The sequence below is a fragment of the Drosophila tropicalis genome, unplaced genomic scaffold, assembly GCF_018151085.1.
Source record: "Drosophila tropicalis isolate 14030-0801.00 unplaced genomic scaffold, ASM1815108v1 contig_39, whole genome shotgun sequence".
NCBI lineage: Eukaryota > Metazoa > Arthropoda > Insecta > Diptera > Drosophilidae > Drosophila > Drosophila tropicalis.
In genome coordinates, this window is record NW_027172851.1 from 291938 (window position 1) to 310728 (window position 18791).

General features: G+C 36.5%; 2 protein-coding genes across 6 annotated transcripts; both read left to right on the forward strand.

Moving 5' to 3' along the window:
- Positions 1 to 6515: 6515 nt before the first annotated feature.
- baf (barrier to autointegration factor) lies at positions 6516 to 7240 on the forward strand. Its single transcript, XM_068284333.1, has 2 exons — positions 6516 to 6743; positions 6859 to 7240. Exons 1-2 carry the CDS (start codon positions 6618 to 6620, stop codon positions 7003 to 7005), a joined length of 273 nt encoding a protein of 90 aa, XP_068140434.1. The 5' UTR covers positions 6516 to 6617; the 3' UTR covers positions 7006 to 7240.
- A 573-nt stretch (positions 7241 to 7813) lies between these two features.
- Positions 7814 to 16615, forward strand: Cka (Connector of kinase to AP-1). Of its 5 annotated transcripts, none has more exons than XM_068284294.1 (5): positions 7814 to 7936; positions 9288 to 9867; positions 12926 to 13391; positions 13457 to 13678; positions 14295 to 16615. In XM_068284294.1, exons 2-5 carry the CDS (start codon positions 9505 to 9507, stop codon positions 15404 to 15406), a joined length of 2163 nt encoding a protein of 720 aa, XP_068140395.1. In that variant the 5' UTR covers positions 7814 to 7936; positions 9288 to 9504; the 3' UTR covers positions 15407 to 16615. The 5 variants fall into 5 exon arrangements, with proteins under 5 accessions (XP_068140395.1, XP_068140399.1, XP_068140400.1 ...); XM_068284298.1 differs by having other exon boundaries at positions 13481 to 13678; XM_068284299.1 differs by lacking the exon at positions 14295 to 16615 and adding an exon at positions 14009 to 14148.
- The last annotated feature ends 2176 nt before the right edge of the window (positions 16616 to 18791 follow it).

The following is an 18791-nucleotide window of genomic DNA, read 5'->3' on the forward strand; positions in this document are numbered from 1 at the left end:
AAACAACAACAAATGAGCCACGTAACAACAAACAAACAAAAAAAAGGTCCAAACCTCCAAGCCCCCTGTTGCAAGTTCCGGATAATGTTGCATATTTTCCAGCGGCGTATCGTGTCGTAAGCTAAAAAGTCTTCTGGGGGCGGAAGACAAATTTGGCGACAAATTAGGCATTAACTAGGTATACCAATTTAAAGGTGTCTACTGAATGTTATAACTTCCCATAAAGAACGGAAATCATAATTCAGTATTTTCAAAAACTTGTTTAAATATTTTTTCAGGTTTTAAACCCTTGTAGAAGGTTTTCATAAAACTGGTCCAATACGAAAAATTGGTACCTATTTTCTACCCATTTTACAGCCTTGTAGGGATGATATATTAATTTTGACCAGCAGTCATGAAATAGGTTTCTTCAACCATAAAAAGTTAATACATTTATGATCAGCTAAATTTATCTCTTCTTATAATAAAATGGTAAAATCCTTCAGTCATCCATTTATTGCATTGTATATCGGATTCAACTTAGTAATATTGCTTCCATTGAAACGATCAGACAAAAAAATGTTTCAAATCCAAATAGATAGCAAAATGTATTCCCCCTAAAAAGTGAAGAGGCCACAACACTACGCCACTGATATTTATATAATGATGGAGGCTTTTTTTTGGGGGTGGGAAGGAGAATGGAGAAATTTGAACTTGTTTAGTGTTTACGATTTGGAATCTGCAGATATTCGAGACATTTCAATTAACATTTTTTTATCGTAGAGTATGTTTAAGAAAGTGAACCTACTTTGAGTTTACCAATAACCGAATTCTATTCTCAAAAACAATTTTAGAGTCAAATTTTGTTCAGTGAGTATTTTGAGATGTCATTTTGAATAATGCACATATGGAGGCGGAAGGGGGCGTGGTAAAAATTTTAAATAATCATAATTTGCGCGAATACTAAACAAGTCTACATACCAAATTTGGTGATTTTCACTTTGTTGGTTTTCGAGAAAATCGATTTTATTTCATTTGCGGGAGCGGAAGGGGGCGTGGCAAAAATTTGAAACCAACTCGATAGCTGTACATACTACACAAGTCTACATACCAAATTTGGTAACTCTTGCTCTTATAGTTTTCTAGATATACTAGATGTACATAGGTGTTGCTTCTGCCTGTTACATACATTTTAGCGACTTTAATATGCCATTTCACCCTATGAGTGCATGATATGAAGATGTACGACTATGCGAGTTCTCCACATAAGAAATTTTATGGTTTTACAGTGATTTAGATCTATGTAAATAGACAGGCGGACAATTGGCTGTTGATGTTGATCAACAATATATATATTTATATCAAAATACAAACTTTTTTGCTATTTTTGTATCCCATTTAATCCCTCTAAGTGTAAGACATTGACGGATACTAAATACATTTGGGCAAAAAGGTAAATCCTGTTCCGTTTTGGATCTTATTTCAGTATACTAAATCGATAATTGGTCGATGTAGGTCAGAAATTTGTAATGAATTTGATATCCGACTTGTTTTTTCTCTTATCTTAGCATAATTTTTAAGTACTGTCAAAATATTCTAAATTCTAGTTGTTTTTGATTTCGATTTCTATTTGTTTCAATTCACAAGGTACTTGTAAATATTAACAATGCCTACAAGAAATTTATCTAAATGATTTTGAATTTGGAATGTATGTGAAAAACTAAGTTTATTTATTTCATTTCAATTAGATTGGTTGGATTGGGTACTTAAATTGACAACATAAATAGTATCATATTTATCGTTTCAAAGTAACGAGGCTAACGAACGCCTCGAATAACGAACTGATTTTGTTCGTTTTGCTTAACAAACAAAGTTTCGATTAACTACCAAAAAAAGGAGAATCTTTTACCCATTATAAAAAAGTTTTCTTTCAAACTCTCTTTTTATACCCTAGAAAAAAGGGTATATTCATTTTGGTCAGAAGTGTGCAAGGCATAGAAGGAAGCATCTCCGACCATAAACAGTATATATATTCTTGATCAGTACGACGAGACGAGTTCATATAGCCATAACCGTCGGTCTGTCTGTCTCATCGTCCGTCTGGATCAACGCGAACTCCTAGACCGTAAGAGCTACAGGATTGCAAGAAGGCTTGTATATACTGCGTCATCTAACAAACGCCAGAACAATAGACAGACAGAATATCGTCCTCACCATATAAATACATATAATGACAATTGTTCGTAATTATACTAACTATATTTGGCAAAACAATAAATTTGTTATAAAAAAACCGGCTATTTATGGATGAAAAACGATAAAAAAAGTATATTTAGTTGGAAAGATAATAATACCATAATGAACGATTTGAATTGTACAGAATAAAGTGTTTGCCATTATTCCCATAAACTTGAAGTAATACATTTGATTGATCAAACATTTCTGAGTAAATAATTGATACACTTGTTCGGGCCACTTGAAACGTTAGATGGAGCACCTCAATATGATTGAGTGAGAGTAAGTGGTTGATGATTCAGACACTTGGCTCAGATTCGATTTAATCAATTAATTTTTTGAACTTGTCTCCATAGCTATGATTCATTAACTCAAACGAACACTTTTCCGTTCGTGGATCTTCAAGAAAATAGTTGTAGCCACATTTTTGAAGTCTTTAGTCTTTAAGTTGTTATGCTTTTCAGATAATGTGAATATAACAGTCAAACCCCTTCTTGTGAACGCCTCGCCCACCTCTGGACGAACAAATTTTTCGTCTTGTATTTTTTTTTTGACTCTAGAATCAAATGATATATAAATGTTTCAAAAGCCTTTAAGACACGGAGGATGTCTTCACTTTTAGCACTGAGTTGGAAGGAGGCATTCAAAGAGAAAATCTGATCAAATCTTGAAGTGGAATGGGAAGGGGGCTGAACGCTGTTTAACGCAGCAAAGCAGGCAACTGTAGGGACTTTTTTTCAAAAAAAAATTTTTAGTAACTTATAGATATAACTATTCTTAACAAATATAAGGCACAAATATTTCAAATTTTCATGCAAAAGGAACAAAAAAAAAAAAAAAAAAGAAAATTCGTCGAAACTCACACTGTCAATTAATTCTTTGCAAAATGCAAACAATTACATATTTGAAGTCAACTTAAAACTAGGAAAATATTATTTTTTTATATCTAATATTTGGTGTGTCTTCCATTTGTATCTAGTACTGCCTGAAGACGTCGGGGCATCGAATGTACTAGGTTCTGTAGGTCATAAATTTCGGGAATTTTAGACCATTCTTCTTGTATTGCCCTTATCAGAGCCGTTTTATTCGTTGGGCTTCGTCTACCCACCCGTTTTTTCAAAAACGCCCACAAGTTTTCGATGGGGTTTAGATATACATATATTATATGTATCTACTAAGTTGTAAGAAATATCTCAGTAGATATAAAGATATGTACATACATACATACATATATGTACATAAACATATGTAGATGGCCTTTTTAAACAAGGCTGATTAAGAAATTTCCAATTTGAAAAACAAAACATACATACATATGTAAACTGTTTTAATGACACGCCCTCAACTGCCCATATCTACCTATGCCTTTGGTGGAGCGTTGCCTTTGGTTGGACGCCTTCAATATCTTGAGATAGTCTGAATTTTAAAAAAAAGGAGAAATTGAAATACTCCTTTCCAAAGAATATTTTCAAAAAAACAATGTCATGATTACGTTAAATTTCGGTAAACCACGTTTTTTTACATGATTTGAACATCGCGAGCTACTCAACTTAAATCCTTTTCACCTTTTTTTTAAATTTTATCCTTCTGTTTAATTTTTGTTAGACATTTTCCTAACGTAGCAGAAAGCAAATATGGGAAACCCCTCTTTTGAACAGACTAGTGTTGGGTAAACGTTGCTCAATTTGGTGAACATGTTCACTTGTTCTTTTTTCGAAGTGAGTCGACTCACTCACATTGCTCAGTTGCTCACTGTTCATGAACAGCTCAAAGCTACTGAATTCTTCACACAACAGACAATGAAATATGTTATGTTCCATTTTAAATCTTTTTTTTATGATTTTTATAACTCTTGTACTTAAAACTAATTTAACAAAACAAATCAAAACCTTTTTCATAGATTTGATTCCCTTCATTGGGAGTATTTATGTTCTATAAAACTTGTACTTAAAACTAAATTAGAAAATAAAAAAACAAAAGGTTAAAGTTAAAGAAATTCCCTTCATTGGGAATATTAGTCTTCTCGTTAAATAAAAATACTATTATTTAGGAACATACATAAAATTTACATGTTATTATGTAAAATCATAAGATTTTCCACATTGGTCGGCTTCAACAGGGACCGTCTTTTGGTTACTGTTTCACCAGCACTGGAAAATATGCGCTCGCATGGCACAGATGTTGCAACTATGCATAGGCGACTTAGCATAGATGTATATAAATGCGGGTATTGCATTTTTCGCTGATTCCACCATTCCAATGGATCAGCCTTCCGAGATATATACTCTTCAGCTAAATATTTATCCATTTCTCGAATACCAGCAGCAATTGTATTTGTGGGGTGGCTTACTTGTTGGAACTTATTGTCGTACTCGTTCCAGATGTCGTCTTTGTCAGTAGAACCCAATTCTTTAGCTGGGACACCTTCATTCAGTGCGACAACGGTGCGCATTTTTGTCAGTTTTTTCTTCATTTCAGAAACCGCGTTTTGAAAGGCTTCTGTTGATTTAAATACTCGTCCTTTAAATCTTGGATCCAGAATGGTGTTTTCTGCGTACAAAACATTTGTTTCCACCTCTCTGATGCCATCCACTTCAAAAAGAGCGTCTCGACAACCTCCTGCAAAGTATGGCTTGCAACAGACGCATTTATTGTCACCATTTTTTTTTGCAGCAACCCAACTAAGACAATTATCTTTGATAGCGTCACGTTTTTTTTCCGCGCAGATCTCTTCCGTTAGTTGATAGAAGGGCTGTAAAATTGGAAGTACACCTTCTATCAAACTCCAGTCTTCTGGGGACAAAATAAGGTCCGTCCGTGTGGAGAGGGCTGCCACAACTGCCTGCAACATCGACAGTCTTTGAAACATTTTGAAGGTTCCACCTTGTGGGCACATCCTGCGTGAGTTTTAGTTGTGGCAAGTTAAACATAGCTTGCATGTCCTTTAACTTTTTTAGCCCTGATGAGCTACGGTTAAAGTACTCTGCGATAGCTTTTACTTTCGTGCGCACACTGCTGATTTTCTCCAAAGCCTTTTGAACAATGATGTTTAGGGAGTGCGCAAAACACCTCACCTGTTTCCAATTGCCCAATTTTATAGCACCAAAAATGTTGTGGGCATTGTCCGAAGCTATAGCCATTACTTTATTTTGTAACTCCCACTTGACAACAATTTTTTTGAGAAAACCAAAAAGGTTTACTGAAGTGTGTGACTCTTCAAAGGCCTCGCAAGCAATGGTGTGTGATTGTAGCACTGTTGTATCCTGATTTATGTAGTGCACAGTTACTGCTATATAGCTCTCATTGCTGAGTGGTGTCCAGCCGTCTGTTGTTAGACATACTGCAGTGGCCATTCGCAAATTGTCCAAAATATGTTCCAAGTGTTCATCACGAACTTTGGGTATCAAAGAGGTGGTTAACGTTTTTCTTGTGGGAAGCTTATACCCTGGAGCGTGCGAGATCTATGCGAGACCTATGTCCTCAAAATGATTCCAAATCTCACTGTGTTTCCGGATTAGCGACATAATGAATTTTTAAAAGCGAAACAAAAATTGGCGCTAACACGAAGACAATAAAAAACGGAAGAACGCAAAATGAGCTAACAGTACGTAAAAATGAGCAAAGCCAACAAAAGTGAGTGTTGAAAAACAGCTGAGCAAAAGAGCATGTGAGCAAAAGGAGCAAGTGAGCAAAAAAGAACAAGTGAGCAAGAAAGAACAAGTGAGCAAAAAATAACAAGTGAGCAATAAAGAACAAGTGAGCAAAAAAGAGCAAGTGAGTAATAAAGAACAATTCGAGAGGAACATGTTCAGTTGCTCAGTTTAGTGAACAACTCTTTTTTGTTCACTCACTCATGAGCAACCCAACACTAGAACAGACAAAATCTTACATACATATGTATGTACATACATAGCTATGCTTTGACACTCAATTCCTTGCCACTCAATAAACAGAGTAACGTATTTTTAGAGATTTGACAAGTACTAACGTTCTTATACATTTATTTCATTATGTATTTGTCATTTATTCAATTGAACTCATGGAATGGATTCGAAAGGATTCACTTCACCTTGATTTTTCTATCATTTATGCAGCTCTCTAGTTCAAATTTTTGAAACATTTCTAATTTCCGAGATTAAACGTACGTATTTAATTTAAATTTTGAATTTATAAGTAAATTAAAATATTTGCGCTTAACTTGATGTATCGATTAAGCTATCGTTATCTAAATATTTTATATCGTAAACAATCGATTATTTACGATATAATGTGAAACAATCGACAAATATAGTCAGTAATCGATTGTTTGCTGTTTCAATAACGAGTAAAAAGGGACAAAACATCGCGGCTTTTTACATATTAAGAATTTGCGCATCGTTTTGTTTTCTAAAAAATTAAATAAAATGTCGGGAACCACACAAAAGTACAGAAACTTTGTTGCCGAACCCATGGGGGAGAAGTCAGTGACGGAGTTAGCAGGAATTGGAGAGACTTTGGGCGGACGTTTGACCGAAGCTGGATTTGACAAAGTATGTATGACGATGCTTACCCAGAAGATGACGCCATGTGTTGAAATAAACAAGGCGCGTGTTTGATTATCAATGAAATTTGACCATTGTTTGTTTTTTTTTTTTTTTTTTGCAGGCCTACACAGTGCTTGGCCAGTACTTGGTTCTAAAGAAGGATGAGGAAATTTTCAAAGAATGGATGAAGGAAGTGTGCCATGCAAGTTCCAAGCAGGCGTCCGATTGCTACAACTGTCTAAACGATTGGTGCGAAGAATTCTTGTAAACGGCAATACGATTGGCATATGTATAAATGCAATATTTTCAAGAAAAGAGAATCTGCTCGGGAACACAAGTCGTTTCGAAGCTAAATGGACATCTGTAGCGCTAGAATACAACAATTTTATGTATACATTATCCACAAAATCTATCTGTTAAAGTCGTTACAAAGAAATTATCAACTTCATGTGTATTTCCATTAAGATGTAATTAAAATGTAAACTAATATTAATGTAAAACAATCCAGTAGACTTTTATCAAAGTATTCCGGAATGAAACCACGCAACGTTTGGGAATGGCAGCAGCGATCGCGGTAAATTAAGTTGCAACCTTCAGTACACTTTCGTTATAACTGACCAATGCATAATTTAAACTCAAAGTTAGATTGTGTTGTTAGTTTGTTACATTCTTACAGGAAATGTTTACAGGATGCACATTTTCAATATTAGCATTATCAGTATGGGTTGTAATTAATTGTTAATTATCAGTCCAACTATATTTTGCTTGTTAAAACTATGGACTGGACCACTTTAAAACAAAAGGTACAGTTTTTGAAAGAGCGAATAAATTGATACAACAAAAATTTGGGTTTTTTCAACTATCGTTTAAAATGGCCATCACTAGTTCCCAAAATTGAAGTTTACAATTTTGAAGACCCAGTGAATCCACAAAAAAAAATCCCCTTTATTGCATTTTAGTGTTATATTTTTTAAATGGCTTTATGATTTGTTTAAAATATTAATATTTAGTGACTTAAGAAGTATCGATTTAGTTGAATGTCCATCCGGCAGCCCTGTTGGCAGTTTAGTGTTGCCATAGTTTTGTGGCGAGTAGTGTTGCCAGAATCAGCGGAAAACAGGAATTACGCGTGAAAAATACCAATGAAAATCAAGTGAAAAAATTTTAAAACTTAGCTGTACGGTGCATTTAAGTGCAAAGTAAGCAAATCCGAACGGGTCCCACACCCACAAGTGTGAAAAGACGAAAAAAACTAGATGCATAGCATTAATCGACAAAGTGAAAATAGTTCGGCTTTGGCTGCGTATGAGTGTATGTGTGTGTTTTTCTTTGTATATAGACTCACCAGAAAGTGAGATAGCAATACCAGAGAGTGGCCAGACGGGCGAGCAGGTGTCGCGAGTGCGAGCGAGAGCCAAACATTCCGAAATCGACTTTTTTTGTGTGTGTGTTTGTGTGCGTATGTGTGTGGTGCAGCAGCAGCACAAGAAGGGAACAAAAACGAATTAATTATATTAGGAATAGCAGTTGGGTTCGCAATTATAAACAAATACGTATGAAAGCGTCGGTTTTGTTATATTCATTTGCAACGTCTTTACATCGCCGACTTAATTCGCGTTGTTCATAAAATCGACAGTAGAAAGGAAAACAGGGAAACGTGGAACGGGGAAACTTAAAAAGGTAGCAACGACGTTTCCTTGGAAAATGCTGTAAATAGTAAACAAAATTGTGAAGTAAAACGATCAAAATTAACGGTTAGATAAAGTGCCAGTGTATTGCCAATGCATGCCGAAAGGAATAGTATACATTCTGGGGAACGAGGCAGAGACAAAGGCTTCAAAAGAGGAATATCAAAAATTGCATTAGGGCGTCATTTTCACCGGGATAAATTCTTTCAATAATATTTAAAACTTGCTTAGTTTAATCATTCTCAACGCCATTCAAATAATAAGTGATTGGAATAGAGAGAGAGACGAAAAAGGGAGAGAGAAAATAGAGAGTGTGCCAGTGTTGACACATTAGCCACAATATGGTCAACTAGCAATTTAGGTGAATTTATAGCTAAATTTAAGACAATTTTCTTAAATCTTTTTTGAATTTAGAAAAGTAGTTTCAAATAAATGTATCAAAATTTTTGTGAAATATTTCCAGAAGTGTAAAAATAATGAGAATTTGCCATTCCCGTGCATTCGTTGTATGTTTTTAAGTAGTTTTAGCCATTTTACCTATTGCCTGATGAGCAACACTGGTACGTGACCTGCGTATGTGTATGAGAGAGAGAGAGAGAGAGAGTGAACGAGATTAAGAGCAAAAGGCTGTGCTACAGATTGAGAGAGCGGGGCGGGGGCGTTTGCGACAGAGAGAGAGAGTGAGACAGTGAGCAGAACCAACATGAGTTTGGAGCCTTCAAATCTGTAGTAGAGTAGTATAGTATCCTTTTGAACCACGACTACCCGCAACCCCCACTCCCTTTTCGCCGTATGGAAAATTCAATGACCTCATTTGTCTCACGTTCCGTTCGTTTTGCTTTTCTTTTAACCAAAAATCCAGGACCAAAATAGATAAAATTGAAATCAACAGAAGAAAAACTCGGAGAACTCGATTCGTCATCTATAATATTAATAAAAAAATAAAAAAAATTAAAAACAAATCATCATCCTACATCAACAACAATTTGAGGGAAGCTACTCCTACAACATCGCGGGACAGCTGGCAAACAGAGAAGAGAAGCTATACGGCGACGGAGACGACGACACAACTACAACAAATGGGAACCAATTCGGGAGCCACTGCTGGCATCAATAATAAGCCGGTTGGCGGTGCCAATTCTGGAATTGGCGGTGTCCTATCCAACAGTTTATTAGGCGGTGGCGGCGTCGGCAGCGGCGGTCTGAGCATCAGCGGTCTAAACGCTGGCGGACAGAATGCCAATGTTGGCGGCCTTGTGGGCGGCGGCAACAATGGCAGCGACGATGGTAATGGTATGCCCGGTGTCGGCGGCGGTCCAAATAATCAGCAGGCCACTACGCCCCAATACACAATACCCGGAATCTTGCATTTTATTCAACACGAATGGTCGCGCTTCGAACTGGAGCGCTCACAATGGGATGTAGATAGGGCTGAGTTGCAGGTGAGTTCTTTGACCATACCCAATTACCCATAAGTGCAATCACTTTCCATTTCAATGAATTTCCCTCGGCGAGGCATCATAGAACATCGTCCATGCAGGAGCTGTTACCAAAGGAGGCGAACTAAGGTGGACAGTGACGGACTTTAAGATGTTAGTGGTCTTCAATCAGTATTTCTTGAAATCATCAGTGCATCAGTTAGCCGACGAACACTATATCACTATTCTATATAGCTCGATTTAGTCAAAGAAGGTCCTTCCAACGTCGAGGCAAATCAAGGCATTAGAAGGTTTCGAAAATCTCTGAAAACATGTAAATTTTTGTTAAAGATTTGACATTTAGATAGATAGATATTCCATTTGTCATGCAGATTTCATCTGTTGCTTTTCAATCCTGTTTTAACTTCTATGCCAGGAGTGTTTGGGCTTTCACCTGTCAACTAGTTATCGATAACATGTACCCTGGAGGTGTCGCTTCCTCCGCGCCGCGCACTTCTAAATGACATTCAAATCTGTTTGCTGTGCTTCTTTAGTTTGCAGCTCTCATTGCCAAACAAGTTGTCGCTAAAAAAAATAAAGAAGCAAAAACTGCTGAACCTGTTCGTTCGCCTTGTGTTTACACAAAAGTTTGAGTGGGCAGTGACTTCGGCCCACCGTCACCATCAGCAATCCATTTGTGGACGCCATTTTAGTTGCCTTTTCCCCCTCTTTCTTTCTCTCTTTTTGTGATTTTTGCATCTATTTCTGGCTTCATTTGTTTGTGTGGCCCAGAATTGTTGGCTAACGTCCTTGTGTTCAAGTTTCACTTGATTGATATGCATATTGCAATTTAAGTTCAGAACTATTTCACTCCTTAAATTCCATTATCGTTAGATTTTATCAAGATTCTTTTTAAGTCTTTCGCATGAATTGGAATTTCATCTACTTATCGAAAGATATTTTTCTGCAGTTTATGCAGATTGACTTACTTCATTAACTAGCTTAAATGTCTCGATCAACATTTAGCAAATTTGCGTATTAAATTTTATAAGATCTACACAAACATACATTACATACAGTTCTTATCGATGAAACTCGTTCGTTTCACTGTCAAATGGAGGGCAAATTTGAAATAAATTGATTTTCAATCATTCATATTTAGATTTAGATTAGAAAAAATTTGACACACACATCAGATATGTATCTACATATGTACATATATGTTTTCCTATACCCTAACATCAAAGGTTCAAACCTACGTAACAGTGAAATATTTATTATAAAAATATTTTGAGAGCTGCAAGAAGTTTTCTTAAATGTGTTTAATTGAAGTTTATTTTCTGCTGGGTATTTCCAAGTCGACTAATTATCTCATTGATTAGCTAACTAATATCTTCAAGCGGCGTATTATGTAATGCAAATGGTCTTTTCTCACTGTTTCTTAGTCTCCCCCCTTCCCTTGTGATTTTTGATTCGTTTTCTTATTTTTTTTTATTTGCGATTATATTAATTATTCAAATATTAATTTTCATTTTGCCATCATTTTCATAAATGCGCATTTGTCATGCCATTTGTAATTCGTAATTTCACATGTTGTTGTTGCATGTTGTGGGCCAATTTGTGCAGAAAGAAATAGTTGTACTTCTCGTCTCACCCATTCTTAAATTGAGATGATCTTCATGAGTTTAGCATTTGTAATTAACGACTTGCTTTTAATTAGCCAAGCGAAATGCCATTCAGTGTTAATTCGAATGCAGAACATGTTTTCCATAACAGCAACATTATGAATACCCTGTAAAGGGATGTGGAGTAGCACCAACATATAGATTAGTATGTGAAAGGACAATCGCTAAGCCGAGAACAACATATTTGGGAAAGTATTTGTCTTTCCTTATAATTGTAGATCTGTCTTTTTATTTTTGTAAAGGGTATTCGCAAGTCGGTTCTATCTGTGTGGGTACGCGTGTCTGGTCGTGGGTGGATGAAAAGGAAGCAGCAAAAGTTGCACTTTTTGTTTTTGTACGCACAACATTCGCTCTCTCCTTATCGTGCAATCTCTCTCCCGTTCTCCCTCTCTCTCTCTTTCTTTCTCTATTGGTAACTATGTATGTTTTTGCGGATGTATGTCAGGTGCAGCCAGCACCTTTTCACGTTTTCCCCTCCCGCATCGTGTTTTTTTCGCTGCCAATTGCGCAGTCATAACTGCACATTGTTGTTACGCTTCTTGCTGTTGAATGAACACACAAAGTGTGCTGCGTGTGCTTGTGTGTGTGTGTGAGTGTAACACTAAAATAGGAGGAGGATGCCAAGAAGGATGTGAGGTAGTAGTAGTGCTCTCTTTACGCATTGGCTGTCTCTCTCTTTCCCTATCTTTCTATTTCTCTGGCTGTCGGTCTGCCTGTCTTCTCTACATAATTTTAATTGTGCCAGTTGTCTGTAATTTTTTCGTATTTACTATTAATTGAATTTAATTGTTTTTCGTTGCATCGACGCAGCGAAGCGTCCAATTATGCGACGCCGCTGTCTAAACGCAATTGGATTGCAACAACAAAACGAAGCAAGAAGAGCAGAAAAAATATTGAACGGGGCTAACTGAAAGCGGAAGCCTGTGGAAAGTTTCCGCGCAACATTTGTTGAATCAAATTTTCTATTTATCATTTATAATCAAGATATTGACAACAATAATTTGTCGTCAATTTGCCCCATTTTCTCCACAGGATCCTCCCAGGGGCGGAATGATTAGATATCTCTCTAACACAGTTATAAAGTGGTTTATTTTGTCTAGGTCTTCACTTGATTCCTACAACTTGTAACTTGCCTACTTTGGAAAAGTTCCATTTCAATCAGAACTCCCTCATACACTCTGCATAGAAAAAGAAAAATCCAATGAATCTTATCTTCAGATTCGGAATGGGGACATTTTATCTTTAAGCTGCGATCGAATTTTCAGATAGATTGTTATCAGGGAACTTCATGGAGGAGTGTTCGATGATGCCTGGATAAAAAATAAAGATTCATTCATCTAAAGTTTAGTTAAGCAAATGATTTAAAGTGATTTTGAATTAATATTCATGATTTTCAGGCTCGCATTGCCATGCTGTTGGGCGAGCGCAAGTGCCTGGAGAGTCTCAAATCGGATCTGACGCGGCGGATTAAGATGCTGGAATATGCCCTGCGTCAGGAACGATCGAAATTTTATCGACTAAAGTATGGAACCGATCCGCCGCAATTAAACGAGTTCAAGCCATCGAGTGATGATGTCGGCTTAGCCGGCGATGTGGCTACCGATTCGGAAGTGCCCTACAGCTCGGTGTCAAATACCACGTGGCGTCAGGGTAGGCAAATGTTACGGCAATATTTGGCGGAAATCGGTTACACAGACAACATTATCGATGTGCGATCAAATCGGGTGCGTTCCATTCTTGGCCTGAACAATAACGCCGAACACGATGGCGGCGGTGGTGTTGGTCTGGGCACTGGCGGTGGAGAGAATCTCAGTCCGAATATCAATGGGAACGAGAGCAATAAAAGGGCATCAGAATCTGAAGGTAAGCACCCCAACCCCTACGAACCCCTCCCCCTGTTGAAGATTTGAATAATGTGCTCACATTAGGCCGTCATACTCCCGCTAAAAAAGTGCAACAATCGAACGATGCCATTATTCTGGACACGGAGGCGGCGGTTATGGCGAACTTTGAGTTCCTTGGCACCACAGAGATGTCCGATGATGATGAAATATCCGATGATCTGGAAATGGTGGCAACCGACAATGAAGACACAGACGTCAAACTGGATCAAAAGCGGCCGAAATCTGGCAATGAAATGCTAACAGAAGGTAATCCTTACACCTGAAATGATTTGTAACCAATAGAATCCTCTTCCACCTAACTATCGCATGGGCCCATATATAGAAAATATCATTTCATTAATATTGTTTTCGATTTTACATTTAAATATTTAGAGATATGTTTATTTCAAAAACTTTCAGTATTCATTTGTATCGCATTTGAATGTGCTCCCAATCCTGAACTATGTATATAGCTTTAGTCGCCTTATCTTATGCTCTATATATTATGCTTTAAACTTCATTCCATTCTTTTTTGGCAAATCTTTTTTCTATACGAATATATATATACATATATATTTCAACGCTTTCAACATGTAGTAGATCTTGAGGCCGAGGTGGGAGAGCAGCTCTTGAACGATATGAATCTTATGACCGAAGGTGCTTTTAAAACATATCCAGGGATGCAGTTAAAGCTTATCACACTTATCCAGAAACAATTGTAAAAATCAATGGACAAATTTGAATATCGATGGTGTATTTGCGTCTGCATCCCTGAAAGAATAAAACAAACGCTTTTTGCTTTTCTATGTATAATACATTCTATCAATTTTTTGGCAACTATTGGACTGATGTTAATCCATTTTCATTTCAATTCTCTTCACAGAAGTGGACGGCTCATTAGGATTGGGTGAATTGGCACAGCTGACTGTTAACAATGATTCGGATGGTTCATATGATGCAAATTCCAAGGACGGAACTGGTGGCAGTGCTGGCGGTGCTGGTTACCGCAAAACTTGGAATGCCAAGTATACACTACGCTCCCATTTCGATGGTGTGCGGTCGCTGATTTTCCATCCGGAGGAGCCGGTACTTATTACCGCTTCCGAGGATCACACGCTCAAGCTGTGGAATCTACAAAAGACCGTGCAAGCCAAAAAGTCCGCTAGTCTCGATGTGGAGCCACTGTATACGTTCCGTGCCCACACTGGTCCCGTGCTATGTTTGGGTATGTCCACCAACGGTGAGACATGCTATTCCGGCGGCCTGGACGGCAACATCGAGTGCTGGCAACTGCCATCACCAAACATTGATCCATATGACTGCTACGATCCGAGTGTTCATTCCGCCACACTGGAGGGTCACACGGATGCGGTATGGGGCTTGACCACCATGCAGAATAACATTGTCTCGTGTTCGGCCGATGGCACAGTGAAACTGTGGTCCCCATACAATAAGGAGCCACTATTGCGCACCTACACGGCTGCCGAGGCAGAGGGCGGGCCCTCATCCGTTGACTTTGTGCGCAACGAGGTGGATCACATTGTGGTGGCCTACAACAGTGCGCACTGCATCATCTACGACACAGAAACGGGCAAGCAGGTGATAAAGCTGGGGGCGGCGCAAGAGATGACAGGCAATACGGGGAAATTCATCAACAAGGTCGTCTCGCATCCCACACTGCCCATTACGATCACGGCGCACGAGGATCGGCACATACGCTTCTGGGACAACACATCGGGCACTCTGGTCCATTCGATGGTGGCGCACTTGGAGCCCGTCACCTCGTTGGCTGTCGATGCACATGGCCTGTACTTCCTGTCTGGCTCACACGACTGCTCCATACGGCTGTGGAATTTGCACAATAAGACCTGCGTGCAGGAAATAACGGCGCATCGCAAGAAGTTCGACGAGAGCATATTCGATGTGGCCTTCCATGCCACCAAGCCGTATATAGCTAGTGCTGGAGCCGATGGTTTGGCCAAGGTGTTTGTCTAAGATTCAGCAGCACCAGCGGCGGCAGCAGCGATTACGAGTTCAAGTTAAATAAATATACATACATATATTATATATATACATATATATATAATACACACACACACACACCAATAACAAACAAACCCACACTATATATTTAAATTTAATTAAAAGAAGAAAAGAAAAAATTAACTAATACAAGAAGAAAAACAACAAATTATGCATTAACTCATTATCAAGAAAAGGAAAACAAAAAAAAAATATTACAAAAATTAAAAAAAAAAGTAAAACTATAATTAACAAATAAACATAAAATGAAGGAATATTGCATTTCGAAGAGAAGCGAAAAGTCGAAGAGTACAGAGAGAATTGTAAAATCCAAATTTAAATTAATGCAAAAATTGCATCAAATTAATCACCTTAACCTTAACTATTTTAAAAGCCAAAAAGTGTTCTTGATGGTTTAAGGCATTGCAAGCTTTAAAATCGATTTCCCTTTTTGGCTTTTCATTCTGTCCGTCTGAGTTCTCTGTTAATTACTCTAGCTATAAGTTCTGTCACCTGCACAGCGATTGTTTAAAGTCATTTCCTGTACAATATTTTTTGATTTTCCATCAGTTTTGCATAGTGGAAATTCCGTTTACTTCGCTGTGCAAATGAAGCGAATGAGAAAACTAACGAAATTCGCCGTGACACAACAATCTGAACAAAAAACGAAACGAAACGAAACTAATGTGCTAATACCGGGAAATTGGTTTGACAAAATTCGAGTAAAATTCAATTTTATATGCTCCAAAATTCAATTTTACTCATTCCAAAAGAAATATAAAAAAAAGCACACACAAAGATGAGCATTAAGATAAACGTTAAATCAACTCATCTAAGCATTAACTTAAAGATGTAGACGATCAAATTCTATGTAGACTAAGATGATGGGCATATAAACCACACAATATGCATTAACATAACCAACTCCTCCTCCACCTCCTCCAATTTCTACTCCTTCAACACAACCACACACAATGCGAAAGAGAGAGAAAGAGAAGGCGGGGGAGCAAATTGTAAATTAACAAAAATATGATCATGTTTATTATTTATTAAAAAAACCAACAATAAGAAGTATGTAGTATGAAACGTAAACCACAAATGAACTTTATTAATTACTAAGTGACAAAAACATTAAAAAAGAAAAGAAAAATAAAAGTGCATCTATAATTTCGTACATTATAATGAATGAGTACCACCCACTGCTTAATCCATGAGATGAGAGATATATATTATAATATATTAAAATTGCCGGCAAGCTATAAAACTTGTATGCTAAGCTATTTATTTAATTTATGCCTAGTATTAACGAAAACTGAGAAAAGAAAAAGGAAACAAGAAACAAATGTTAAAAGCCAATCGCTGATCCAATGGATTTCGTAGTTGAATATACATTTAGAATCGCTTAACGATATCGGATGTGCGTACTCGTAATTGTAATCAAGAAAAACCACAAAAAATATGAAAAATAAAAACGATTAAACATATAGCATACGTGACTTGAACATGAATGCCGAGCAACTCAATATTAGTTCTAGTATTACAAATTATTATTATTATTATTATAATGAACACGATGGCGAAAGATGATGATTATGCGAAGCGTTTCAGCAATTAATGTCCCCCTCCCCCATACACCCCCAAAACACACACACACACCCACACGCATATATAGAAATGTTGATATTCGAAACAAATGTGGAAAGGAAACGATTAAACGATCCATGCAAACAAGCAGACAAACAATATACATATAACAATAATGCAAAATCCTCTATTAATTTTAATTATCTATGTAATTTTAATTTAATTTTTAGTTGTTGACATTTTGGATAACCAAAATAATGCAAAAAAGAAAAAAAATAATAATACCCCAATGCGGAGATGCAATCGAAAAGTGGAGAGATTCGAAATTAATTTTGCTTCTGTTTCGTATTGGTTAAACAGTTTTGAAATTCGTTTACGATAATTTAATTTTCGATTGCATTTCCTGCCTTAAAACACACACACACATATATACACAGTTATATAGCGGATATACATTTTACACAAACACATTATATATATGTATATATATATGTCGTGTGTATATGTATATATATATATATATACATAAAACAAATCTATTGATTTCTTAATATAATTGTACATTTTTTGATTTTTTTATTACCATGTATTTTTATTTGAAATAAAGTTTTACAAAATGATTAAACAAAAAAAAAAAAACAAGTAAAAACTGTGTGACAATGCCAATTGGCTTTCCATTCATTCTTTGGTTTGTTAATTTGTTAATTCTTTTATTTTTTTTTTTTTGATTTACTGGAAACGTTGTTAGAACCAGCTGGCTCTAGTTTTAACACAATTCTCTGCGGAGGAGCAACAAAACACCAAATCACGTAAAACTGAGTTTAATTTTCGGTTTCTAAAAGTTTATAAACAAGAGATAAGAAAAGATTTCGCTGCTGGCAGCATTTTATAATTTAAAATTGAAAACAAAATCCACAAGTTTATTGCAAAAAAAAAAAAAAACAAAAGGTTTTTGTCTATAATTTGTAAAACATTTTTAAAATCCACTGCCATAAGTCACCACAGATAAAATACAAAACTTTTCGTTCTTCAAATTCAAAGGACATCTAGGATCGTGAATTCAACAGTAACATCATCAACAACAACAACAACAAGTTAAACATTAAGTCAAAGTCGAAATGCAAATAAGAGAAACAAATGAATACAAAAAAAAAACAACAAAACTAAAACTAAATGAAACAAAGTTCATTGTAGATTTGAACATACGAAGTGAAGGTCCCGAAGATTCCCTTTACCCCCCCAGCACATAAGTTTATACAATACATATATTAAATATAATACAAATCATATGCGGGGTATTTCAAAAATCCATTTAGTCCAAAGGTGCTATGTAAATTTGTGCGTTTTTAGGGCTAAATTGATTTTTCGATATATCCCGAAACCCTATTAACGGAACACGAATACTTTTATAATAGAAATACGGAAACGGATACGGAAACGTGCATAACATAACATAATAATCCGAGTCTAAAAATAATGAGAAGAATACAAATACAAATAAAAAGTACATAATACATCAAATTAATAGAAAGTTTTCAATGATCTAACATCGGAAATTCCTGGTAATCTTATTCACACAGGCTTAGAAAAGTTAAAACCAATCAAGGTCAATCTTCTGAAGAAGATTTTTTCAGAGGCAGCACAAAAATATCAGCAGATCTGCAAAATAAAGGAACTTGCTATAGCCATAACCTTTATTCAACCTCAAAACTAGTTGGGAATTACAAGCTCACATCAGCAGAGTCCACCATTTTTTGCATATCCTTCACAGTGA